Here is a 22,299-nt window from a genome sequence, read left to right on the forward strand (position 1 = left end):
TTACATTTATCAAGATTATTGTGTTTATGACAGACATATGACAAGGCAAACAACTGAAAATATACATCATTCATGGGTCAGTCTTATTTAAAGTATCCATAGACTAAAACAGTTTATAATTTTCAATTCATTGATGCATACTGATACTTTTGAGTTTATAGATTAGCTCCCCCCGTGAAGGTCCGGGTTAGAATATTGATCTTCAGTAACCCATGCTTGTCGTAAGAGGCGACTAACGGGATCGGGTGGTCAGGCTCGCTGACTTAGTTGACACATGTCATTGTATCCCAATTGCGTAGATCGATGTTCATGCTGTTGATCCCTGGATTGTCTGGTCCAGACTCGATTATTTACAGACTGCCACCATATTAAGCTGGAATATTGCTGAGTGCGGGGCGTAAAACTAAACTACTCATTATATATTAGCTGCCATATAGCTGGAATATAGCTAGGTGCAGTGTTAAACACCAAACAAACTATATATTAATCAGATGAAAGGACCACTGAAAATAAGTGATGACACCAGGTGTTCATATCAGTGTGAGTGCAGGAGATGACTACCTGGAGAAGAGGTTCATGAACGTCCTTATCGCCTGTTCCGTGAAAGGGACTCCCATCTGAACCCGTAAACCTTGAAAAAGTGCTAGGAAGAAACTCATAATGTCATCGACTACATCTGCAAATAAAAAGGAAAAACCCAGGGGTAACACAACAAGATTAGGTATCTCTGCGTTTTTAGGCACATCATGGTATGTTTACGCAAGGCTTAATCTGCACTGTTACTGCATGGCCAGTTACACATGGCCAGTCTACAGAGTTTGTGCATAAATTTCAATCTAATGATGCAAAATGACAGAATAAGGTAAGGTACAGCTAGCCAAAGTATTTATAAGGCTGGGTTATTGTAAAACTAATAATGACTACTCATATAAAATTATCTGACTGGCTAGTCACTGTCTGTCCAGTACAAGTCTGCCTACATGGACATTATTGCATCATCTGCTTGATCACATTCAGTTACCATACCAAATCCTTGTAAGGCACATCATACATTGCAATGCCAATATGTTCACCAAAAACAAATCCTCAGTTTAGACAATTTCTTGTGTATCATTGTGTACAAGCCAATCCAACTTGTACAACCAGCAACCAGCTACTGATACACTATAAGTGGTCTGGTTCTCGTAAGTACATCAGACCATGTAGCAGTGTCACCCGAGCGGTAGGCACCGAGGGATGACACTGCTACAAAGAGCCGTACATCAGACCATATTAACCGAGGGAGAAGTGTACAACGTATTTATCTTACCACCATGTTGAATGTACATAATATCATTTTATTGTATTTTGAAGATTGATAAGCTCGCTACCGACTATATGATAAGTAAACAAAATGGCATCTACCCCTCGAGTGGATTTTTTAAATCAGTGAAACATATTCTCACAATCTTAAAACTGCTATAAAAATGATTTAGATAAACCTGTAGAGGTTTCCAATTCTTTGAAGTAAGAGAGTCGTCCTTGGGGTACATATATGCATTAACACAGACTCCCAAAGACCAGAGGCTAGGGAGGAGGGAATTCTGTCACAGTACAAAGAGATAGCGATCACGTAAACAAAAGTTACCTACGTCACAACACTCACCTGGCATGTGTCCCGAAGCTTCCGCGAGAGGCATTATGGGAGGTGACCCAACAGGGAGGAAACGTACTGAGGACCGACCTCAACATGCTAAGCATTAAAACACATAACATAGTGTGTACATAAAACCCCGCCCACTTAGTGAAATCTCTAGAGAGCACTGTAAGGGGGAACCACAACTCACAACCGAATATCTCAACCGAGACAGTGAATATTGTCGAAAAATCAACAGCGGATAAGTCAATTAAAACAACAATTGAATGCAGCGTCACTATAAAACCAAATAACCAAGACTCACTCGGTCAGGGTGGCAGGACACTGTCCACCGGAGAGAACAGAATGGGAATGTGTATCAAGCTGATAGTGCCGTATAAAAGTGCTAGGCCGGCTCCAAATAGCGGCAGAGCAAATCTCTTCGATGGGCAGTGCCGCTGCAAAAGCTTTTGAAGTGGCTACTGCCCTGATCGAATGAGCTTTCAACCCCTCAGGGGGAGGCTTGCCCTTAGCCTGTTACGCAGCACAAATGACCGACACAAGCCAGCGAGAAAGTGTCTGTTTGCTGGCAGGAGCCCCAGCCTTCCCGCCTTTGTAACAGCAGAACAGATGGGAACCGTACGGATCCCTTGTGTTTGTTTGATATAGACCTTGTGGTTCTTACGGACGTCCAACGGTTGAGTGCTCGTTGCAGAGGTCCCCGATGTGGAAGGCTGGGTAAGTGTAGGAAGTTCGATAGGAGCTGTCACATGGAAAGCGTGATCGATCTTCGGACGATAACTATCCGGGAGGTGAATACTGATGCGATCGGGATGGAACACAGTCAGTGCCGGGTCTGCAGACATGGCATGAAAATCACCTACCCTTCTCCCAGATGTCACCGCCACCAGAAAAACGGCCTTCCAGCTGAATGGAAATAGCCGATAGACGTGAGAAAGTAGGACCGGACAGCCAATCTAGCACGATTGACAAATCCCAAGGTGGGCTGGTATGCCTGAAAGGTCGAATCCGATCCATGCCAGCTAAGAGGAGCTGCAGAAGAGGGTGCTGCCCAGAAAGAGCACCATCGACAGGGGTGTGAAAGGTAGAAATAGCGGTGGAGTAGCCACGAATGGTCGAAGCAGCCAAGCCTTCTTCCAAACAAGACTGCAGAAACTCCAAAACTCAGACTAAATCCGCAGAAAAGGGATCTGCAATTCCCCTATCTGAACACCAGCGCGCATAGTGGACCGCCTATCCTCGTACTGAACATTTGTCGAATCCCGCCTCGAAGCCATTATTGTGTCTGCAACTGCTGCAGGAATTCCACATGCTTTGAGGCTAGACCTGACAGAGGCCAAGCCACCAACTGAATCCGTGGATTGGGGTGTGGCAGCGCCGTTCTGAGTGAGAATGTCCGGTCGTAAGGGTAATAGAAACCAGAAACCAGAGCCAGAAACCTGAGAATTACCGGAAACCAGCTCTGTGACGGCCAAAGCAGTGCCAGAAGCACAAGTAGCCGAGCTGGCTGGGTGAACAGCTGGGAGAGGACCCGGGGAATGAGTGGTAGTGGCTGGAACGCCCACAGCACCTTGCCCGTCCAATCTAGTAGGAAGGCGTAGGAAGCCAACACCCTCTGGTCCAGAAAATGGGGATCTGATTCGTCCCGCCAGACGCAAACAGATCCACCTGGAACGAACCCGTACAACTGGAAGATAACTCCGAATATCTGCCGATCGAGCATCCACTTCGTGCGTGGCCAGGATCTGGCGAGAGAGCACATCTGCTCGCACGTTCTCTAGCCCCGGGAGATAGACAGGAATCACCTGACAGTCGCACTGGTCGCACCAGAGGAGAACTAAGGACACTGTGCCGCCTTGCTTCAGGATGTGCGTCATGGCCGTACGGTTGTCTAACTGAAGATGAACCACCTGGCCCTGAACAGCGCTCGAAAACCAACTGCACAGCTCTCAGTTCTAAGACATTGATGTGAAGACTGTCTTCAGCTTCGGACCAGAGTCCGGACACTGACAGACTGCCCAGAACACTCCCCCAGCCCGAGAGGGATTCATCCGTTTGAACTGTAAGAGCTGGTGTCGGGAGTTCCAAAGGGACCCCTTTGGAGAGATTCCCGACGTTGGTCCACCACTGAAGGTGAGGAGACAACCACCCGGGGACTGTGAGACACTTCTCCAGATCCTCTGAGTGGGCCCACATACTCACCAAACCTTGCTGTATAGGGCGCATCCTCAATCGTGCTCGCCAGCACGACAGAGACGGTCACCGCCATATGACCCAGCAGACGGAGCCAAGTCCGTGCCGGCGCCTGGGGCTGGTAGAGGAACAAAGACACCATCTCCCGTACTTTGGTGATCTGGTCGGGTGACAGAGACACAAGACCTTGTTGAGTTGTGAACCGTGCCCCGAGAAAAACCAAGTCCTGGGTTGGTACCAGGTCGGATTTCTTGAGGTTGATGATCCACCCCGTCGAACTAGAATGTCTATCACCGTGTGAGTAGAATCTAGACTCGCTGGCTGAGTTAGTGCGCGCAGCAACCAGTCGTCCAGGTAAGGGTGACCATGCCTTCCTTGCGGATGCGCGAGAGTAGCCGGCACTAACATGAGCTTGGTGAACACCCTGGGGACAGTAGATATGCCGAAGGGGAGCACCCTGAACTGATAAGACATCCCGTCGTAAGAGAACCGGAGATACTGCTTGAATGTGGGATGAATAGGCACATGTAGATACGCATCCTTGAGATCGATCGATGTGAGCCAATCGCTGGGCTGAACAGAGGAGATCACCGAGCGAAATGTCTCCATCTTGAAGAATGGAACCTCTAACATGCGATTCAACCCCTTGAGGTTGAGAATGGGACGGAACCTGCCGTCCTTCTTCGGTACGAGGAAGTACGTGGAATAAAACCCTGCCTGTTCCTCTCCCGGTGGTATGCGCTCTATTGCGGACTTGTCCAGCAAAGCCTGACCGGACATGACGGCACCGGAGTGCGCCTTATGACGGTAAACTCTGGCGGACAAGCTTCCACAGCAGTAGATGGCTGACACTTACGGTGGACAGCACCCAAGAGTTGTGTGTAGCCTTCTCCCACTCCGGAAGGAATAGAGAGAGGCAGCCTCCCACTGGGATATGTGGTAAGAGAGCGTGAGTAGTCCCCTGCAGCTGAACTGGCTGGGACATATCCGCTGGAGCAGCCTGCACATCTAATGGGAGGTCGGGGCTGACCCCCTGCGACTTTGAAAAGGCTGCTGGGAGCCAGACGAAGAAGCCTGCTCCTTACCCTTACCCTTGGTGGGACGGCTCCTCCTCCTACCCCTGCCAAGCGTCCGAAGCCAACCTGCAGACTCGGGCGTAGGCTGCGCCCCGGAGGAAGAGCTGGCCGCAGGAGCACGGGGGCGAGAAACCCGCGGTTGCTCCAACAAGGCCTTGGAGTCCTTGAAGAAAGTAGCTGCAGCAGCAGCCTCCCGTATTACCTGCTGAGCCCCCGGAAACAACGCCGCACCCAGCCGAACTGCCGAGTAGCGTGAGGTCGACAACCACAGCTCGCGCATCCCCATGACTGCACACATCACCGTCGACGCAGCGGACCGTAACAAGTCCCTGGTCAGGTGGGCCTGTACCTCGGTAAGTTGACGGAGGAGAACAACATGAGGTGATACGTCACCCGTGCCTGCCTCCGCTTCCAGGGCCGACCTCTGAATCAAGGAGAGGTACGCCCCATGGACCACAACCCATACCTGTTGCATAGCATTCAGATAAACATCCTCCTAGGTTCGGTATGCTTGCCGCAGAGGGGCGCCTGACTGGGCAAAAGGTGGAACCAAACGCCCTTGTTTGGCAGCCGGAGCTGAACCCGAGGAAGCCGAGCCTCCCCCAAGGGCGACCGAGGTAAAAACACAATCGTCCACCACCGGAACCAGGAAGAGGGACTCATCGCCCAGCTGATACCGCTTCACAAGTTAGGGAAAATTGAACTCCAGCTGAGAGCAAGCTAGCAACGGATCCACAACATCCTGAATCAGTGAGGGGAAAACGTGGAGCTGCGTCTGTGAAGGCTGCCAAGGAGCAAACGCCTCACCCGGCAGGTGGAACTCAGACGAGTCCTGACAGCTAGTCATTACCACAGCTTGGGGTAACATCTGCGAAATGCGCTGACACTCGGGACACTCTCCGCTCCGGACGCAGGAGGTAGCCCAGACAGAACTGGCTCCTCCGCTCTCAAGGGGAAAGGGTGAAGAGGGGGCGGAACACCAGGAATACCAGAGTTCATTGAATGAATGACATATCAAATTGTGGAGATTCTTTCGAACCCTTGGTTTTAGAAGGATTTTTAGCCTTTTTAGACTTGGATGGGGGCATTTCCTCGGCCGGGTGCCCTCCCACCTCCCTCAATTCTCTGTAGAAGAGGAAATCAGCAGCCCTTCTCTTCTGGGCACGGGGGTAGAAACCCATACAAAGCTTGCATACGTCAGGGTTATGCCCAGCCTTTTAAGACAACATAAGCACTTTTCATGCTTATCTTGCTGCGGCAACATGAGCCCACAGGCAATGCACGCCGTAAATTGCCTGAGAGCAAACACGCAAAGCACTTAGCTAACGGTGAAATACAACAGCAAAATACACATAGAAAACTCCACGTGGTGGGGGCCGTATAATAAATAAAAGTTTTTTATTTATTGTACAATATTTTTATTAAAACATTGATACAACTGTCACGTGACATTTTCAGCCGCAGAAAATGCATATATGTACCCCAAGGACGATCACTATGAAAAAGATAATTATGTTTAAGTTGAGTGTGCAAACGATTCAATGTAAAAAATAAATGAAATAAAGCAGTGAAAGTCAGTAAATAAATATGTATTTTCTGAACTAAAAAACTCCGTACACTGCATGCATCATATTATGACGTCATATGATTGTTAGCGACACTGCTTCTTGGCAGAGAGTTTGCAGGTTACCGTGGCAGCGAGTAATATTTTTTCCAGTTGTCACCCTCCTGGGAGGGGTGACACGGAAATGTGTTAAAGCGTCATTGACCAATGAAATTAAAGTATTTTACATGAAGGTAAGATAAATATCTCTGAATACTGTACTAAAACATGGTCCAAGGCACAGGTGGGTGTACATACTGTGTTTTGCTAGGAATAAATCTGCAATGACTGATGCAGCAGTGAAACACAGCTGACACACATAATGTGTGACAACCTAAATGACTGCACTGGTTTGTCTGTCTGTGACAGCTAACGCACTGCAGCAAGTACGAGTAAGGTTTTCTTTATGCACCAGTCAGCTTTATATTTTCACTAAACCGTGGGGGCCTCCAAATGATGATAAGTCTTGATGAGGCAGAGCATGACATCATGCCTCAGAATTCCCCTTGAGAGAGAATCAAGGGCTACCGGGCCCCTGTCTTGCTTCAGAATCCCTGCAGAGACACAAGGTTGGGGTGCTGTGAAGCTATTCGATGTGGTCACTGTGAGTATAGATTATGTTAAAGCCACTGACCTGTCTGTTGTATATATATGGGGAAGATAGTAAGTGTCATCTGTATTGACTCCTGAAGCGACTGGTAGCAGATCTGCTTGGATTTCACCACTTCTCCGGCTAATGACTCGATCAAATCTTGCATGATCTGTAATGTCACCCTGATCACAGGCTTGACTGGAAGGAGGAAAGTAATAAAAGTTTCACTGCCAGTGGAAAACAAAGACATCAAGAAGAGTTTTGACATTGATCCAGATTTCAGCTGCCTCTCACAACAGTGTACTGGGGAACTCGTTTGTTTGTTCATTCGTTTGTGAGTTTAGTTTTACACCGCACTCAGCTATATGGTGAAGGTCTGTAAATAATTGAGTCTGGACCAGACAATCCAGTGATCAACAGCATGAGCATCATTCTATGCAAGTGGGATACAATGACATGTGTCAACCAAGTCAGTTAGCCTGACCTCCTGATCACGTTAGTCGCCTCTTACGACCAGCATGGGTTACTGAAGATCAATTTGAACCGGATCTTCATGGGTCGGGTTCAAAATGAGGACTGTAATATCGATAGCCTATAAATTCCTACATAGAAACAAATAAATGAATGAAAACCCAGCACAAACTCCCTTTGGCACTTTTAACAAAGGGCAGATCAATTCAGATGAGTGTGAGCAGGAAATCAATGAATGTGCAGGAAATCAATGAACGTGAATTCTTGCTGTAGAACTTTATTGTCTGCCAGGTCTGCCATTGTTTTGACCTGAATGTAGCGTGCGGTGAGAGACTGTATAAAACTCTGATGATGTGACGCTCTGTTCACCCAGTTCTGCTCGGAGTCTGGTAATCCCGGCCAGGGTAGCAACAGATAGTGGGACAACGACCGGCACATTAGCAGCTGGATCTGTCAACACACACACAACACCACTGCTGTAACACACAAACACAAATTCCCTCATTCTTATAATGGATCTCCAGAAAAGACTGATACTGAAGCAGTTTTAGTTTCAACAGCTTAATACCAGACCAAGATCATGAAATCAAAATAGCAGTTTCACCCAGCAGCATCTTACATCAGTAAGCATGTGGTCTCTCACAAGCAAAATTCATAGCTTGACCAAGGCATACATCCCAGCTCCACCTAGTCAATATATAATGGTGGTCCAGGGAACTCACTGCCAACTGTAGGGTTCCCAAGTTGATATATTGGGATGCCAGAGAAATGTTATTCTCCACAAGTGACATAACATTGCACATATTTCATTTGTTCTAACTGGTACCAAATTATCAAACTGCAGTTTTCATTCCTAAATATGTTGTTTTCCATCCCAGTGGAATCACTGTTTTTCATCTATTTGTAATATACGGTTTTGCATCTGTTGATCATACCCTTCAAATAAAGAACCTGGCATACTAGTAACCAACATGACATCCTTTGCCCTGAAATGGGAATACACTGTTTTAACTGGCATGCTGGACAGAAGCAAATAACATACCTCCTGCTTGAGAGACGTGAAGGCTCCCTGACTGGCCATGTTGTACAGGGTCTGCATGCTAGGAAGCTGTATGAGGAAGGATGGCCTCACTGTTGTGGCCATCGATAGAAACAAGTGGGCAGCAGAGTGAGCCACTCTCTCTGGAACCTAAACAAGGACCCAGCTCAATCAGTCACAAACTATTTTACTCAGATTTGGTGTTCGAGCATATATTCATACTGCACGAGTAACTAACAGTGTTTTCAAGTACTTGCAGGAAGGGAAGCAGCCATTGACTGTCATTTCCTCAATGGCCATACATACCAGGATGAAGTTCAAGTCAGGGTACATGACTTCCTTGACCTGGACCTTGCTCAGGTGTAACAGTAACTTGCAACTCCTGATACCAATCAGAACTTACCTGGCCCAACTAGTGATAACATAGAACAATGGCAGAAACAGTCAAACTGAGACAACTGCTTTACAACATCACCCATACTGTTAAATAACACAGGCACTAGTGTTCTGATACCTGGCAGGTGTACGGCCTCACAACCTATAGGTATTTCAAGTCCATCTGATGCTGTGATATTTAGAAATATAACACACCTCCTTATTTATTAGAGGTGCAACTGCATCAATAAGCTTGACGATGAGGTTGTACAGCTTCTCTTTCTCCTGATTGGTTCGTTGAGACTCTCCATAAAGTTGAGCCAGCCAATGAGCATATGCCTTGATGGCTGCCATAGCCTGAGAATGACTGAAAGAGAGCAAAAGGCTGTGAGTGATAGCAGTAGTATACATAACAGTCAGAACAATTAACACATCATAACAATCATATTGTCGATAAATACAGTAGTATCAGTCATGATACATAACTTTCCTTCAGTGTTTGAATACAACGGTAACACAAGTGTTATGCACTCTGACATGTATAACCTGTTCATCAACTATGAGTGAAGGTAGACTTTCTGTGCAATACTGACACTTGAATGAAGTCCGGCTGCAGCACAGACTGAGCTACCGATGTCACTTCAAACAGCTTGTGTTTACTTCCATATGTCACTGTCTCCACCAATCTGAAAACACAACAACATGAGGTGGATTAGATAAGCTCCACCAACTATCTGATTTCAAAACACCTATCAAGCATCATTGTCAGCACTTTCATCACACATTATCACATCCAGTTGTTGATTTCACATGTATTCTGTAACAACATTAACAATATTATAATTAAACGCTGCAGTTGCCCAGAAAATAAACAGATACCATATTTTCTTATATTTACTGCCACCCATGTTATACACACACCACATTCTATGTGTATAAGTTTACAGAAACAGTGTTATTGCATATGTAGTGTACAATGCAAAACTACACTATATCACTTCAAGTGAACCAACAGCTTATTAGAAACTTGGTCAATGATTATATCAAGTTTGGCGAATAAACATCCCCACATATGATAGTTCATAATTGCAATTGTATTCATGTACGTGAAGCAATGTTTGTATGACTGTAGACAACAATTATTAGTCCCATACAATTTACTGTGAAAAGAACCACAACTCATTGAATATGCTTGTATTAAGTGTTCCTCCTCTACATAGCTTTTAACACCAAGAGTGCATTACACACAGGATCATATGGTTTCCTTAATTACCACAGCCTTGACCCAGTCACACAAACACCTGCCTGCCACTTCAGTATCACATGAAAACTAGATGTTTGTACAGACAGAAAGTGTCAAGAAGTAAATGTTTACTTGTCCACCAGAACTTGGGCAATGGTGTATCTGTGGGCAAACTTCTCCCCAATGAAGTGATCTGCCAGCCTCCCAAGTGCCTGCAGTAGGGACGACAGATCTCTCAGTGTGCAGTGAAGTCTCCGACACTCGTTCTCGCCAGTGATATTGAGCCGACGGCCCTGCATGCCGTTTGTCACGCATGTCTCCAGCCCCATGTACACATTCATGTAATCCTTGAAAGGCTCCCACTGAAAGGTTGCCAGTAAACATACATACTGTCACTTCTCTACTGGGAGCAACTATTGCTAAACAGTGACTCAAATACACCCTGATTTGAAACACTGAACATACTTACACAATACATAAACAGTATGTGAGCCAGGAATGGTATTTACGCAACCCCCTCCTTAAACATTAATTGAAAATTTCCATCTCAGCAGTACTGCAGCTACTTAATATGAACATTATAATAGCCATCTAGGGGACCGTTCATAACTTATGGCTAGGGGGATGTGTGTGTGTGTGTGTGTGTGTGTGTGTGTGTGTGTGTGTGTGTGTGTGTGTGTGTGTGTGTGTGTGTGTGTGTGTGTGTGTGTGTGTGTGTGTGTGTGTGTGTGTGATGATAAATGTGCATGTACAATGTGTGACCCCACTGCATGTGTGTACAAAATCAATGACACCCCCCTTCCCTCCCATAATTTTTAAGCATAATGTTTAAATATTTTAATGTACAAAATTGCTGACCCTCCTAGTACATGTGTACAAATTTGATGACCCCCTACCTCCCCAGAACAAAATGGGTGACCTCCCTTAATATCATCATCACAAAGTCAACACCCCCCAAACCCCATAAATTATGGAGGTCCCTTGATCTTACAAATTATCCTCTTGAGCTCTATTACTTCTAAATCAGACAAAAGGTAAGAACATGTTATTGTTATCATGGTTGTCTGAGGTTGTACAGACACAAGTAAACTATAATCTTGAATATTTCTTCTGTATTGAATGTTTAATGAGAAAACCCAGAACTTACTATGAGCTGGAAAGTCTCTGCTGTGAGGAGTTCAGCAACCTTGGCTATTACTTCGAGACACTGACGAAGGAAGTGTTGCCACTCTGTCTCAGACTGAAAGGAACACACCAACTTCATCACACTAAGGTTTCCTAGGCAATAATTTTCCACATCACCACTGACCGAGTGACACCTACCACTCCATGATGCCACTCCATTCAACAGCAACAACTCATTCCTGGCAGTGAGTGGGGGATTGTTACTTAACATTGCAGTCCCTAAACATTGAGTTATATCACCATGATCACTGTCCAGACAAACTCCAGACAAACCAGTGTTTGAAGATATGACATCAGGGCATGATGAATGAAACCTATTCACTCCAACTTCATCCCTCAATGATTCCATATCACCAGCATCGCATCCATATTTCACCTGATCCAAAAGGCTAGCATCACACCAACATTTGACCTGACCCAAAAGGCACAAGTTGGGAAGGGCCCAGTTGTATATGGCACATGAATTCTATCTTAAGAGTTTCACCCCTTTGTCACACCTGAATCCAGTGATCAGGGGTTTGATAAGTCACCCTGATTGTGGTTCATGGTTTGTCAGAACTCTACAAGTAGGATCAATATCAATCCATGCTTTCATCCCACATGGTGCTGTGATCAATGATGCTTGATCATTGTTTTCACTGTTGGGTCATGGAAGCCTGATGTTAGGTCCACACATTACAGCACAGTATTCCATTACTAGTTCTTTGGTAAGATCTTAGGACACAGTATTCCAATACTAGTCCTTAGTAAGATATTAGGGCATGGTGTTCCAATACTAGTTATTTGGTAAGATCTTAGGACACAGTATTCCACTGTTCTTTCTTTAGTAAGATTTTAGGGCATGGTGTTCGAATACTAGTCCTTAGTAAACTACTCACATCATCATCGAGCGTGTCGTCATCCAGCTCCTCTAGCTGAGACTGGTTGAAGCGGAACTGGAACTTCTGCAGGATGTGAGACACCAGGGACAACAGAGCTTCCTGGTACCTGTAAAAAATGTCAGAGAGTGGGGTACACCTCAGGTGGGAGACTGTCAGACCAATGTCAGAGAGTGGGGTACACCTCAGGTGGGAGACTGTCAGACCAATGTCAGAGAGTGGGGTACACCTCAGGTGGGAGACTGTCAGACCAATGTCAGAGAGTGGGGTACACCTCAGGTGGGAGACTGTCAGACCAATGTCAGAGAGTGGGGTACACCTCAGGTGGGAGACTGTCAGACCAATGTCAGAGAGTGGGGTACACCTCAGGTGGGAGACTGTCAGACCAATGTCAGAGTGGGGTACACCTCAGATGGGAGACTGTCAGACCAATGTCAGAGAGTGGGGTACACCTCAGATGGGAGACTGTCAGACCAATGTCAGAGAGAGGGGGTACACCTCAGTGGGAGACTGTCAGACCAATGTCAGAGAGTGGGGTACACCTCAGGTGGGAGACTGTCAGACCAATGTCAGAGAGTGGGGTACACCTCAGGTGGGAGACTGTCAGACCAATGTCAGAGAGTGGGGTACACCTCAGGTGGGAGACTGTCAGACAAATGTCAGATGTCAGAGGGGTACACCTCAGATGGGAGACTGTCAGACCAATGTCAGAGTGGGGTACACCTCAGATGGGAGACTGTCAGACCAATGTCAGAGAGTGGGGTACACCTCAGATGGGAGACTGTCAGACCAATGTCAGAGAGTGGGGTACACCTCAGGTGGGAGACTGTCAGACAAATGTCAGAGAGCGGGGTACACCTCAGGTGGGAGACTGTCAGACAAATGTCAGAGAGGGGGTACACCTCAGGTGGGAGACTGTCAGACAAATGTCAGAGGGGGTACACCTCAGATGGGAGACTGTCAGACCAATGTCAGAGAGTGGGGTACACCTCAGGTGGGAGACTGTCAGACCAATGTCAGAGAGGGGGTACACCTCAGATGGGAGACTGTCAGACCAATGTCAGAGAGTGGGGTACACCTCAGGTGGGAGACTGTCAGACCAATGTCAGAGAGTGGGGTACACCTCAGGTGGGAGACTGTCAGACCAATGTCAGAGAGTGGGGTACACCTCAGGTGGGAGACTGTCAGACCAATGTCAGACAGCGGGGTGACCAATGTCAGAGAGTGGGTACACCTCAGATGGGAGACTGTCAGACCAATGTCAGAGAGTGGGGTACACCTCAGGTGGGAGACTGTCAGACCAATGTCAGAGAGCGGGGTACACCTCAGGTGGGAGACTGTCAGACCAATGTCAGAGAGTGGGGTACACCTCAGGTGGGAGACTGTCAGACCAATGTCAGAGAGTTGGGTAAACCTCAGATGGGAGACTGTCAGACCAATGTCAGAGAGTGGGGTACACCTCAGATGGGAGACTGTCAGACCAATGTCAGACAGCGGGGTACACCTCAGGTGGGAAGACTGTCAGACCAATGTCAGAGAGTGGGGTACACCTCAGGTGGGAGACTGTCAGACCAATGTCAGAGAGTGGGGTACACCTCAGGTGGGAGACTGTCAGACCAATGTCAGAGAGAGTGGGTACACCTCAGATGGGAGACTGTCAGACCAATGTCAGAGAGTGGGGTACACCTCAGGTGGGAAGACTGTCAGACCAATGTCAGAGAGTGGGGGTACACCTCAGGTGGGAGACTGTCAGACCAATGTCAGAGAGTGGGCCACACCTCAGGTGGGAGACTGTCAGACCAATGTCAGAGAGTGGGGTACACCTCAGGTGGGAGACTGTCAGACAAATGTCAGAGAGTGGGGTACACCTCAGATGGGAGACAGTCAGACCAATGTCAGAGAGTGGGGTACACCTCAGATGGGAGACTGTCAGACCAATGTCAGAGAGTGGGGTACACCTCAGATGGGAGACTGTCAGACCAATGTCAGACAGCGGGGTACACCTCAGGTGGAAGACTGTCGACCAATGTCAGAGAGCGGGGTACACCTCAGGTGGGAGACTGTCAGACAAATGTCAGAGAGTGGGGTACACCTCTGGTGGGAGACTGTCAGACCAATGTCAGAGAGTGGGGAACACCTCAGATGGGAGACTGTCAGACCAATGTCAGAGAGCGGGTACACCTCAGATGGGAGACTGTCAGACCAATGTCAGAGAGTTGGGTACACCTCAGATGGGAGACTGTCAGACCAATGTCAGAGAGTGGGGTACACCTCAGATGGGAGACTGTCAGACCAATGTTAGAGAGCGGGGTACACCTCAGATGGGAGACTGTCAGACCAATGTCAGAGGGGGTACACCTCAGATGGGAGACTGTCAGACCAATGTCAGAGAGTGGGGTACACCTCAGATGGGAGACTGTCAGACCAATGTCAGAGAGGGGGTACACCTCAGATGGGAGACTGTCAGACCAATGTCAGAGAGTGGGGAACACCTTAGGTGGGAGAGACTGTCAGACCAATGTCAGAGAGTGGGGTAGACCTCAGGTGGGAGACTGTCAGACAAACGTCAGAGAGTGGGGAACACCTCAGGTGGGATACACGGAGACAATACTTGCTATACTAACACGCATTATACAGCAGTCAAACTTTTGGTACAAATTGTATGACCTATGTGTACTCTGCCAACAAAATGGCTCAGATGTAAACATGATACACTACCTAACCACAGATGACCTTCTTCACACATGTATTAGTTGCAGCAAAAATAAAGAATTGACACATACTCTATCAGTCATCAAAATTAGTGCTAATCTACAGAACAACAGCTGCATACAATAAAGCAGTATACGTTGATACATCTGCATCAAGACCAACTGGGAAATACTCCATCTCAGGGGCTCCAAACACCACAACCATTATGAGGCAATAGCTGGGTTTAGCAATTGTCTTTTGGCATCAGATTGAGTAGATTTCAAGACAACTCATATTAATATATGGACCATTATCATTTTTATTAGCTGAGAATACGGGATTAAACAAAACACAGGGACAATGACATACCTGCTGACTATGCTGAGTCCATCTGCCGACCTCTCCTGGAGTTTGGTCAGCAGGTAGTCCAGAAAGGTGTTCCAGATGTCCAGACAGTTGAAGAATCCATCATTGCCAGGCTGAAACAAACACACATCACACTCAGAACTCTGATAAGTGCTACTGTAAGTCAAAATGCTTTGTTTGTTTATTTGTTTGTGGTGTAGCGCACCATGCAGCAATATCCAAGCTATATGTGGGGATCTGCAAATACTCAAGTCTGGGCCAGAAAATCCAGTGATTGATATCATGAGCATCTGGGTTACGGGTTATCAATTTGGCAATGACATGCATCAACAAGTCAAAGAGCCTGAACACTGATCTGGTTAATCAACTTTAAAGACAAGCGTGGGCTACGGAAGATCAATTCTAACCAGGATCTTCAAAGGGGGAGTCATGCAGATTTCTGTTTACTACAATCCTTAAATTATGGACATAATTTTTTGCCAGAAAAGACAAAAGAAATCAACTAACAGTGTGTTTCACATTTTCGAAAGAACAGACCGTGTGATATGTGGCACGTTTCTATCCCCCACTGAGATACTGTTAGAAATTTGCACAATTATGACACTAAGGCATATCAATTATACTTATATTTGCCCCATCAAAACAACTGCATGAACAATAAACTATGATAAATGTTTACAACATTGCGTATATTTACCTGTCTGAAGGTATACTTGAAGAGAAGAGCAAGGAATTCTAATACAGGAAACTGTGCACTGCCCTCAAAACGACGCAAGTGTATACTGACAAAGAGTCGCAAAAAATCAGTGAATTTCTCCACGTAACTGAAAGGAAAACATCAACATCATGTTATTCACTGCACAAATGTTAGGATGAATGATTCGCAGACAAACAATAGTAGGATAATCATACAATGATAAACTACATACATAACAACAGGTAAACCCAGTGTTCACGAATAGCGTCTGTCCTCTGACAAATCCGGCAGATTTGCCAACGGTCCGATAGAAGTCTACAACCCGCCGGCCCCAATGTCAGACTGTATATTTCACAATGACTTCGACTGAAGTTGTTATATGTGACATGTGACACTTGTTTGCCCTTCATAAATCTTACGTTTGTTAAAAATTTCAATGCCAATTATAAGAAATGTTGAATATGAAATGTGTGTTTAATTTTATTCTATGGGTCCTGTGGATTTTGAATGGGTCAGACAGACATCTGAAACTTATAGGACCCAATGTCCTGTTACTTTTGAAACAGCATTCGTGAACACTGTAAACCTGGACTGTATCCATGATATCACCTGTACAATATTTGCCATATTAGCAAGATACAAGTCTACAAGCAACCAGCAAATCAAACAACACCAATCTTCATAGTTGGAACTCACACAACCTAGGTAGATAAGGGAAACACTGGGCTGGATTTGATCTCACTTTGAGGATATGTTGGTTGTTTTATGTTGTGGAAGGACAATGGGTTGTATATGCCTGGGGGGAACACCCACAGTGATACAGGCCAAGCTTGTGCGGCACTATGGTGAAACCAATAACCATAGTTGTGGAGACACACCGAGGCTCAAAATCAGGGTAAACCATGCAGCCACAATCATAAACTCCATGCACTTGACTACAGAGGGACCTTCATAGTTTGCTTGTGTTAAATGCATGCAGTATTCAAGCTTTATGCTGGCACTCTGTAAATAACACTTGTGAGAGGGGTACACAAAGTCTGTTATCTTGACTACTAGTTGTCAGACTTCTCTTGTGAAAGCCATGTTGGCTGAGTTGGTTGGATGGCTGACTTTGTGTGCTGGTGATCAGTTGCCTGACTCTCAGAGCATGGGTTTGAATCCCGGATGGGACTCAACACCCTAAGAGTACTTTGCTGACAAAGTCTAATCCTAAATATTACATCTGTTAAGTCTGGACCAGACAATCCTGTGACTGACATCATGAGCATTGTTACATGCAGTTGGGAAAGATGTTGGATGCAATCAGTCACTGAGTAGGACAACCTGATCCATTTAATTGCCACTTATGTTTCTTGTGACTGTTATTCTTAATCCGAATCACCAGGTGAGAGGAGTAAGTGAGTGAGTTTAGTTTTACACCACTTTTTTATCAATATTCCAGCAATATCACGGCTAGGGACACCAGAAATGGGCCTCGCACATTGTGCCCATGCGGGGAGTCGAACCCGTCCCTTCGGCGTGAAGGGCAAACACTTTAACCACTAGGCTACCCTACCACCCCAAAGGTGAGAGGAGCTTTCAGGAGATAACAACAACTTAACAAAGCCACCCACCTATCTTCGAGTTCTGCTAATCTGTTTCCTGTTGGATTAGTAGAGCTCTCCTTTGTCATCTTTTGTAACAGGTAAAATGTCTGCTGAAACATCTGTAGCAGGAAGTCCTCAAACTCCTGTGGGACACAGTTCTTGGACAGCAGCTCATTGACACAGTTCATGGCCAGCACACCCAGACACTGAGTACTGTTGGAGAAGGACATGTTCGGACTGGATGCCCGGTTGTTGCGCACCTCGCAGCCAAATCCTGCATAGTGGAAGATGGTGCTGAGCAGAGTGGGGGTGATGGTTGCGGAGAGCGGGATCCAGCTGAAGTAGTGGGCCAGGGAGAGGGCAGCGGAACACAACTGCTGGGACTCATCATCCAGGGGGGGGAGAGCTTCCATGCGTGTGCCTCGGATTGGGGACTTGAACATACTGCTTAGAAGAGTATCTGGGAAAATAACAGACGGGGGCATGAGCATAACAATGTTATGCAGCTTGTGCAAATTTCTTAACACGGCTACACAATAGTATAAATTCTTCATTCAAAACTAAACATGACTTGGGGATAAATGTTGTGGAAGACTAGTGTGAATGATCATTATATGAAACAGTTAAGTTCTAAATCACAGGATATTGTTTTGGATGTAAGCAAGAGATATGTTATATCATGGAAGTCTGTTAATAACTTGGAATGAACAAGCAAACCAGTAGTTGTTAGCATGAAGAACGATCCAAACTGATTGGGTACACAGACACACAAGTCTCACTTAATAAATCCAATGCTGATGTTAGTCAGTTATAAACACAGGCAAATGATAGCAAAAGCTATTCTAAGTCATGCAAAGCTTCACAATATTGAGTCCTGGACATGAGTATCATTGTAAATTTGAAAAATTCTCTATAGATTAATCCTCTAAAACACCAGTATATGTTTGTTTAGACATGGCAGATACTCATCATCCATATACCTGATCTGATAGGTGAAGAAGAGAAGAGCATTAGAGAAGATCTGCGACTAATGCTGCTGTCCCCCTGTGTCGGTGAAGGTGGAGGAGTGGCTGCCACTAGGTGGCGATGCTTTTCAAGCACTGTTTCTAGAAGATCTGAAAACAAACAGGGAGAGAAAATATGCTATCAATATCATAAAACGATATCTGAAATATGTTTTAAGTAAATTACTGAGAATTAATGCATAAACTGATGTTGTCGCTTCTTGCAACCTAAACTTAAATGTCCATGGGAATATAATGAGGAAGTAGTTGAGCACATGTACAGATAGTCTGTCGTACAGACCCTGAAGCAAATATGTCCAAGAAAACCCACACAAGTCTAGAATATGTGGCAAGTCTAGATTTCCTCAGCTTCAGGCTGAAAATGAAGAAATTCTCAGGGCTCCTTTTCATTATATTTTTTTTTTTTACTATGAACTTTTTTCAGTAAAATATGTTCATTTCAGAGACTAGTTGTTAGTCTAAGAGGTACAGAGGACATGATACATACTGTTAAGTTTACTGAGGACATGGTACTGACTGTTGAGTGTACCGAGGACATGGTACTCACTGTTGAGTGTACTGAGGACATGGTACTCACTGTCGGGTGTACTGAGGACATGGTACTGACTGTTGAATGTACTGAGGACTTGGTACTCACTGTCGGGTGTACTGAGGACATGGTACTGACCGTTGAGTGTACTGAGGACATGGTACTCACTGTCGGGTGTACTGAGGACATGGTACTGACTGTAAGGTGTACTGAGGACATGGTACTCACTATTGAGTCTACTGAGGACAGGGGCGGTGGGGTAGCCTAGTGGTTAAAGCGTTGGCTAGTCAGTCTACTGAGGACATGATACTCACTGTTGAGTACGTGGGGGACATGGCAGTCACTGGTGAGTGTACTGAGGACAAGGCATTCACTGTTAAGTGTACTGAGGACATGGTACTGACTGTTGAGTGTACTGAGGACATGGTACTCACTGTTGAGTGTACTGAGGACATGGTACTCACTGTTGAGTGTACTGAGGACATGGTACTGACTGATGAGTGTACTGAGGACATGGTACTGACTGTTGAGTGTACTGAGGACATGGTACTCACTGTTGAGTGTACTGAGGACATGGTACTGACTGATGAGTGTACTGAGGACATGGTACTGACTGTTGAGTGTACTGAGGACATGGTACTGACTGTTGAGTGTACTGAGGACATGGTACTGACTGTCGGGTATACTGAAGACATGGTACTCACTATTGAGTCTACTGAGGACATGATACTCACTGTTGAGTACGTGGGGGACATGGCAGTCACTGGTGAGTGTACTGAGGACAAGGCATTCACTGTTAAGTGTACTGAGGACATGGTACTGACTGTTGAGTGTACTGAGGACATGGTACTCACTGTTGAGTGTACTGAGGACATGGTACTCACTGTTGAGTGTACTGAGGACATGGTACTGATGAGTGTACTGAGGACATGGTACTGACCGTTGAGTGTACTGAGGACATGGTACTGACTGTTGAGTGTACTGAGGACATGGTACTCACTGTTGAGTGTGTACTGAGGACATGGACTGTTGAGTGTACTGAGGACATGGTACTGACTGTTGAGTGTACTGAGGACATGGTACTCACTGTAAGAGTGTACTGAGGACATGGTACCCACTGTTGAGTGTACTGAGGACATGGTACTCACTGTTGAGTGTACTGAGGACATGGTACTGACTGTTGAGTGTACTGAGGACATGGTACTCACTGCTGAGTGTACTGAGGACATGGTACTGACTGTTGAATGTACTGAGGACATGGCACTCACTGCTGAGTGTACTGAGGACATGGTACTGACTGTTGAGTGTACTGAGGACATGGTACTCACTGTTGAGTGTACTGAGGACATGTACTGAGGTACTGAGGACATGGTACTCACTGCTGAGTGTACTGAGGACATGGTACTGACTGTTGAGTGTACTGAGGACATGGTACTGACTGTTGAGTGTACTGAGGACATGGTACTCACTGTGAGTGTACTGAGGACATGGTACTCACTGCTGAGTGTACTGAGGACATGGTACTCACTGCTGAGTGTACTGAGGACATGGTCACTGACTGTTGAGGTACATGGTAGGACATGGTACTACAGGACATGGTACTCACTGCCGGGTGTACTGAGGACATGGTACTCACTGTTGAGTGTACTGAGGACATGGTACTCACTGCTGAGTGTACTGAGGACATGACACTCACTGTTGAGTGTACTGAGGACATGGTACTGACTGTTGAGTGTACTGAGGACATGGCACTCACTGCCGAGTGTACAGAGGACATGGTACTGACTGTTGAGTGTACTGAGGACATGGTACTGACTGTCCAGTGTAGTGAGGACATGGTACTCACTGTCGGGTGTACCGAGGACATGGTACTGACTGTAAGGTGTCCCGAGGACATGGTACTCACTGTTGAGTGTACTGAGGATGTGGTACTCACTGCCAGGTGTACTGAGGACACGGTACTGACTGTTGAGTACAATGAGGACATGGTACTCACTGTTCAGCATGCAGATGACATGCTACTCATTGTTGAGTGTACTGAGGACATGGTACTCACTGCCGGGTGTACTGAGGACATGGTACTCACTGTTGAGTGTACTGAGGAGGTGGTACTCACTGCTGGGTGTACTGAGGACATGGTACTCACTGCCGGGTGTACTGAGGACATGGTACCCACTGTTGAGTGTACTGAGGACATGGTACTGACTGTTGAGTGTACTGAGGACATGGTACTGACTGCTGAGTGTACTGAGGACATGGTACTGACTGCTGAGTGTACTGAGGACATGGTACTGACCGTTGAGTGTACTGAGGACATGGTACTGACTGTTGAGTGTACTGAGGACATGGTACTGACTGTTGAGTGTACTGAGGACATGGTACTCACTGCTGAGTGTACTGAGGACATGGTACTGACTGTTGAGTGTACTGAGGACATGGTACTGACTGTTGAGTGTACTGAGGACATGGTACTGACTGTTGAGTGTACTGAGGACATGGTACTGACTGTTGAGTGTACTGAGGACATGGTACTGACTGTTGAGTGTACTGAGGACATGGCACTCACTGCTGAGTGTACTGAGGACATGGTACTGACTGTTGAGTGTACTGAGGACATGGTACTGACTGTTGAGTGTACTGAGGACATGGTACTCACTGCCGGGTGTACTGAGGACATGGTACTCACTGTTGAGTGTACTGAGGACATGGTACTCACTGCTGAGTGTACTGAGGACATGGTACTCACTGTTGAGTGTACTGAGGACATGGTACTGACTGTTGAGTGTACTGAGGACATGGCACTCACTGCCGAGTGTACAGAGGACATGGTACTGACTGTTGAGTGTACTGAGGACGTCATGGTACTGACTGTTGAGTACAATGAGGACATGGTACTGACTGTCCAGTGTAGTGAGGACATGGTACTCACTGTCGGGTGTACCGAGGACATGGTACTGACTGTAAGGTGTCCCGAGGACATGGTACTGACTGTTGAGTGTACTGAGGATGTGGTACTCACTGCCAGGTGTACTGAGGACACGGTACTGACTGTTGAGTACAATGAGGACATGGTACTCACTGTTCAGTATGCAGATGACATGCTACTCATTGTTG

General features: G+C 46.2%; 1 protein-coding gene across 1 annotated transcript in view; it reads right to left on the minus strand.

The window, feature by feature from the left end:
- The window catches only part of LOC124280941 (exportin-6-like), a 51,732-nt gene that overhangs the window by 19,199 nt on the left and 10,234 nt on the right, over positions 1-22,299 (minus strand). The window contains exons 5-17 of the mRNA XM_046716947.1: positions 18,612-18,746; positions 17,659-18,091; positions 16,046-16,172; positions 15,352-15,461; positions 12,292-12,400; positions 11,376-11,468; positions 10,361-10,590; positions 9,579-9,671; positions 9,202-9,352; positions 8,614-8,760; positions 7,834-8,021; positions 7,143-7,300; positions 562-676 (exon numbers count right to left, since the gene is read on the minus strand). Of these exons, the coding sequence (XP_046572903.1) occupies positions 562-676; positions 7,143-7,300; positions 7,834-8,021; positions 8,614-8,760; positions 9,202-9,352; positions 9,579-9,671; positions 10,361-10,590; positions 11,376-11,468; positions 12,292-12,400; positions 15,352-15,461; positions 16,046-16,172; positions 17,659-18,091; positions 18,612-18,746 (2,089 nt within the window). The remainder of the gene's footprint in view (positions 1-561; positions 677-7,142; positions 7,301-7,833; positions 8,022-8,613; positions 8,761-9,201; positions 9,353-9,578; positions 9,672-10,360; positions 10,591-11,375; positions 11,469-12,291; positions 12,401-15,351; positions 15,462-16,045; positions 16,173-17,658; positions 18,092-18,611; positions 18,747-22,299) is intronic.

Source organism: Haliotis rubra, unplaced genomic scaffold (assembly GCF_003918875.1).
Source record: "Haliotis rubra isolate DU_JTF1 unplaced genomic scaffold, ASM391887v1 Scf276, whole genome shotgun sequence".
In the NCBI taxonomy this organism is placed as follows: domain Eukaryota; kingdom Metazoa; phylum Mollusca; class Gastropoda; order Lepetellida; family Haliotidae; genus Haliotis; species Haliotis rubra.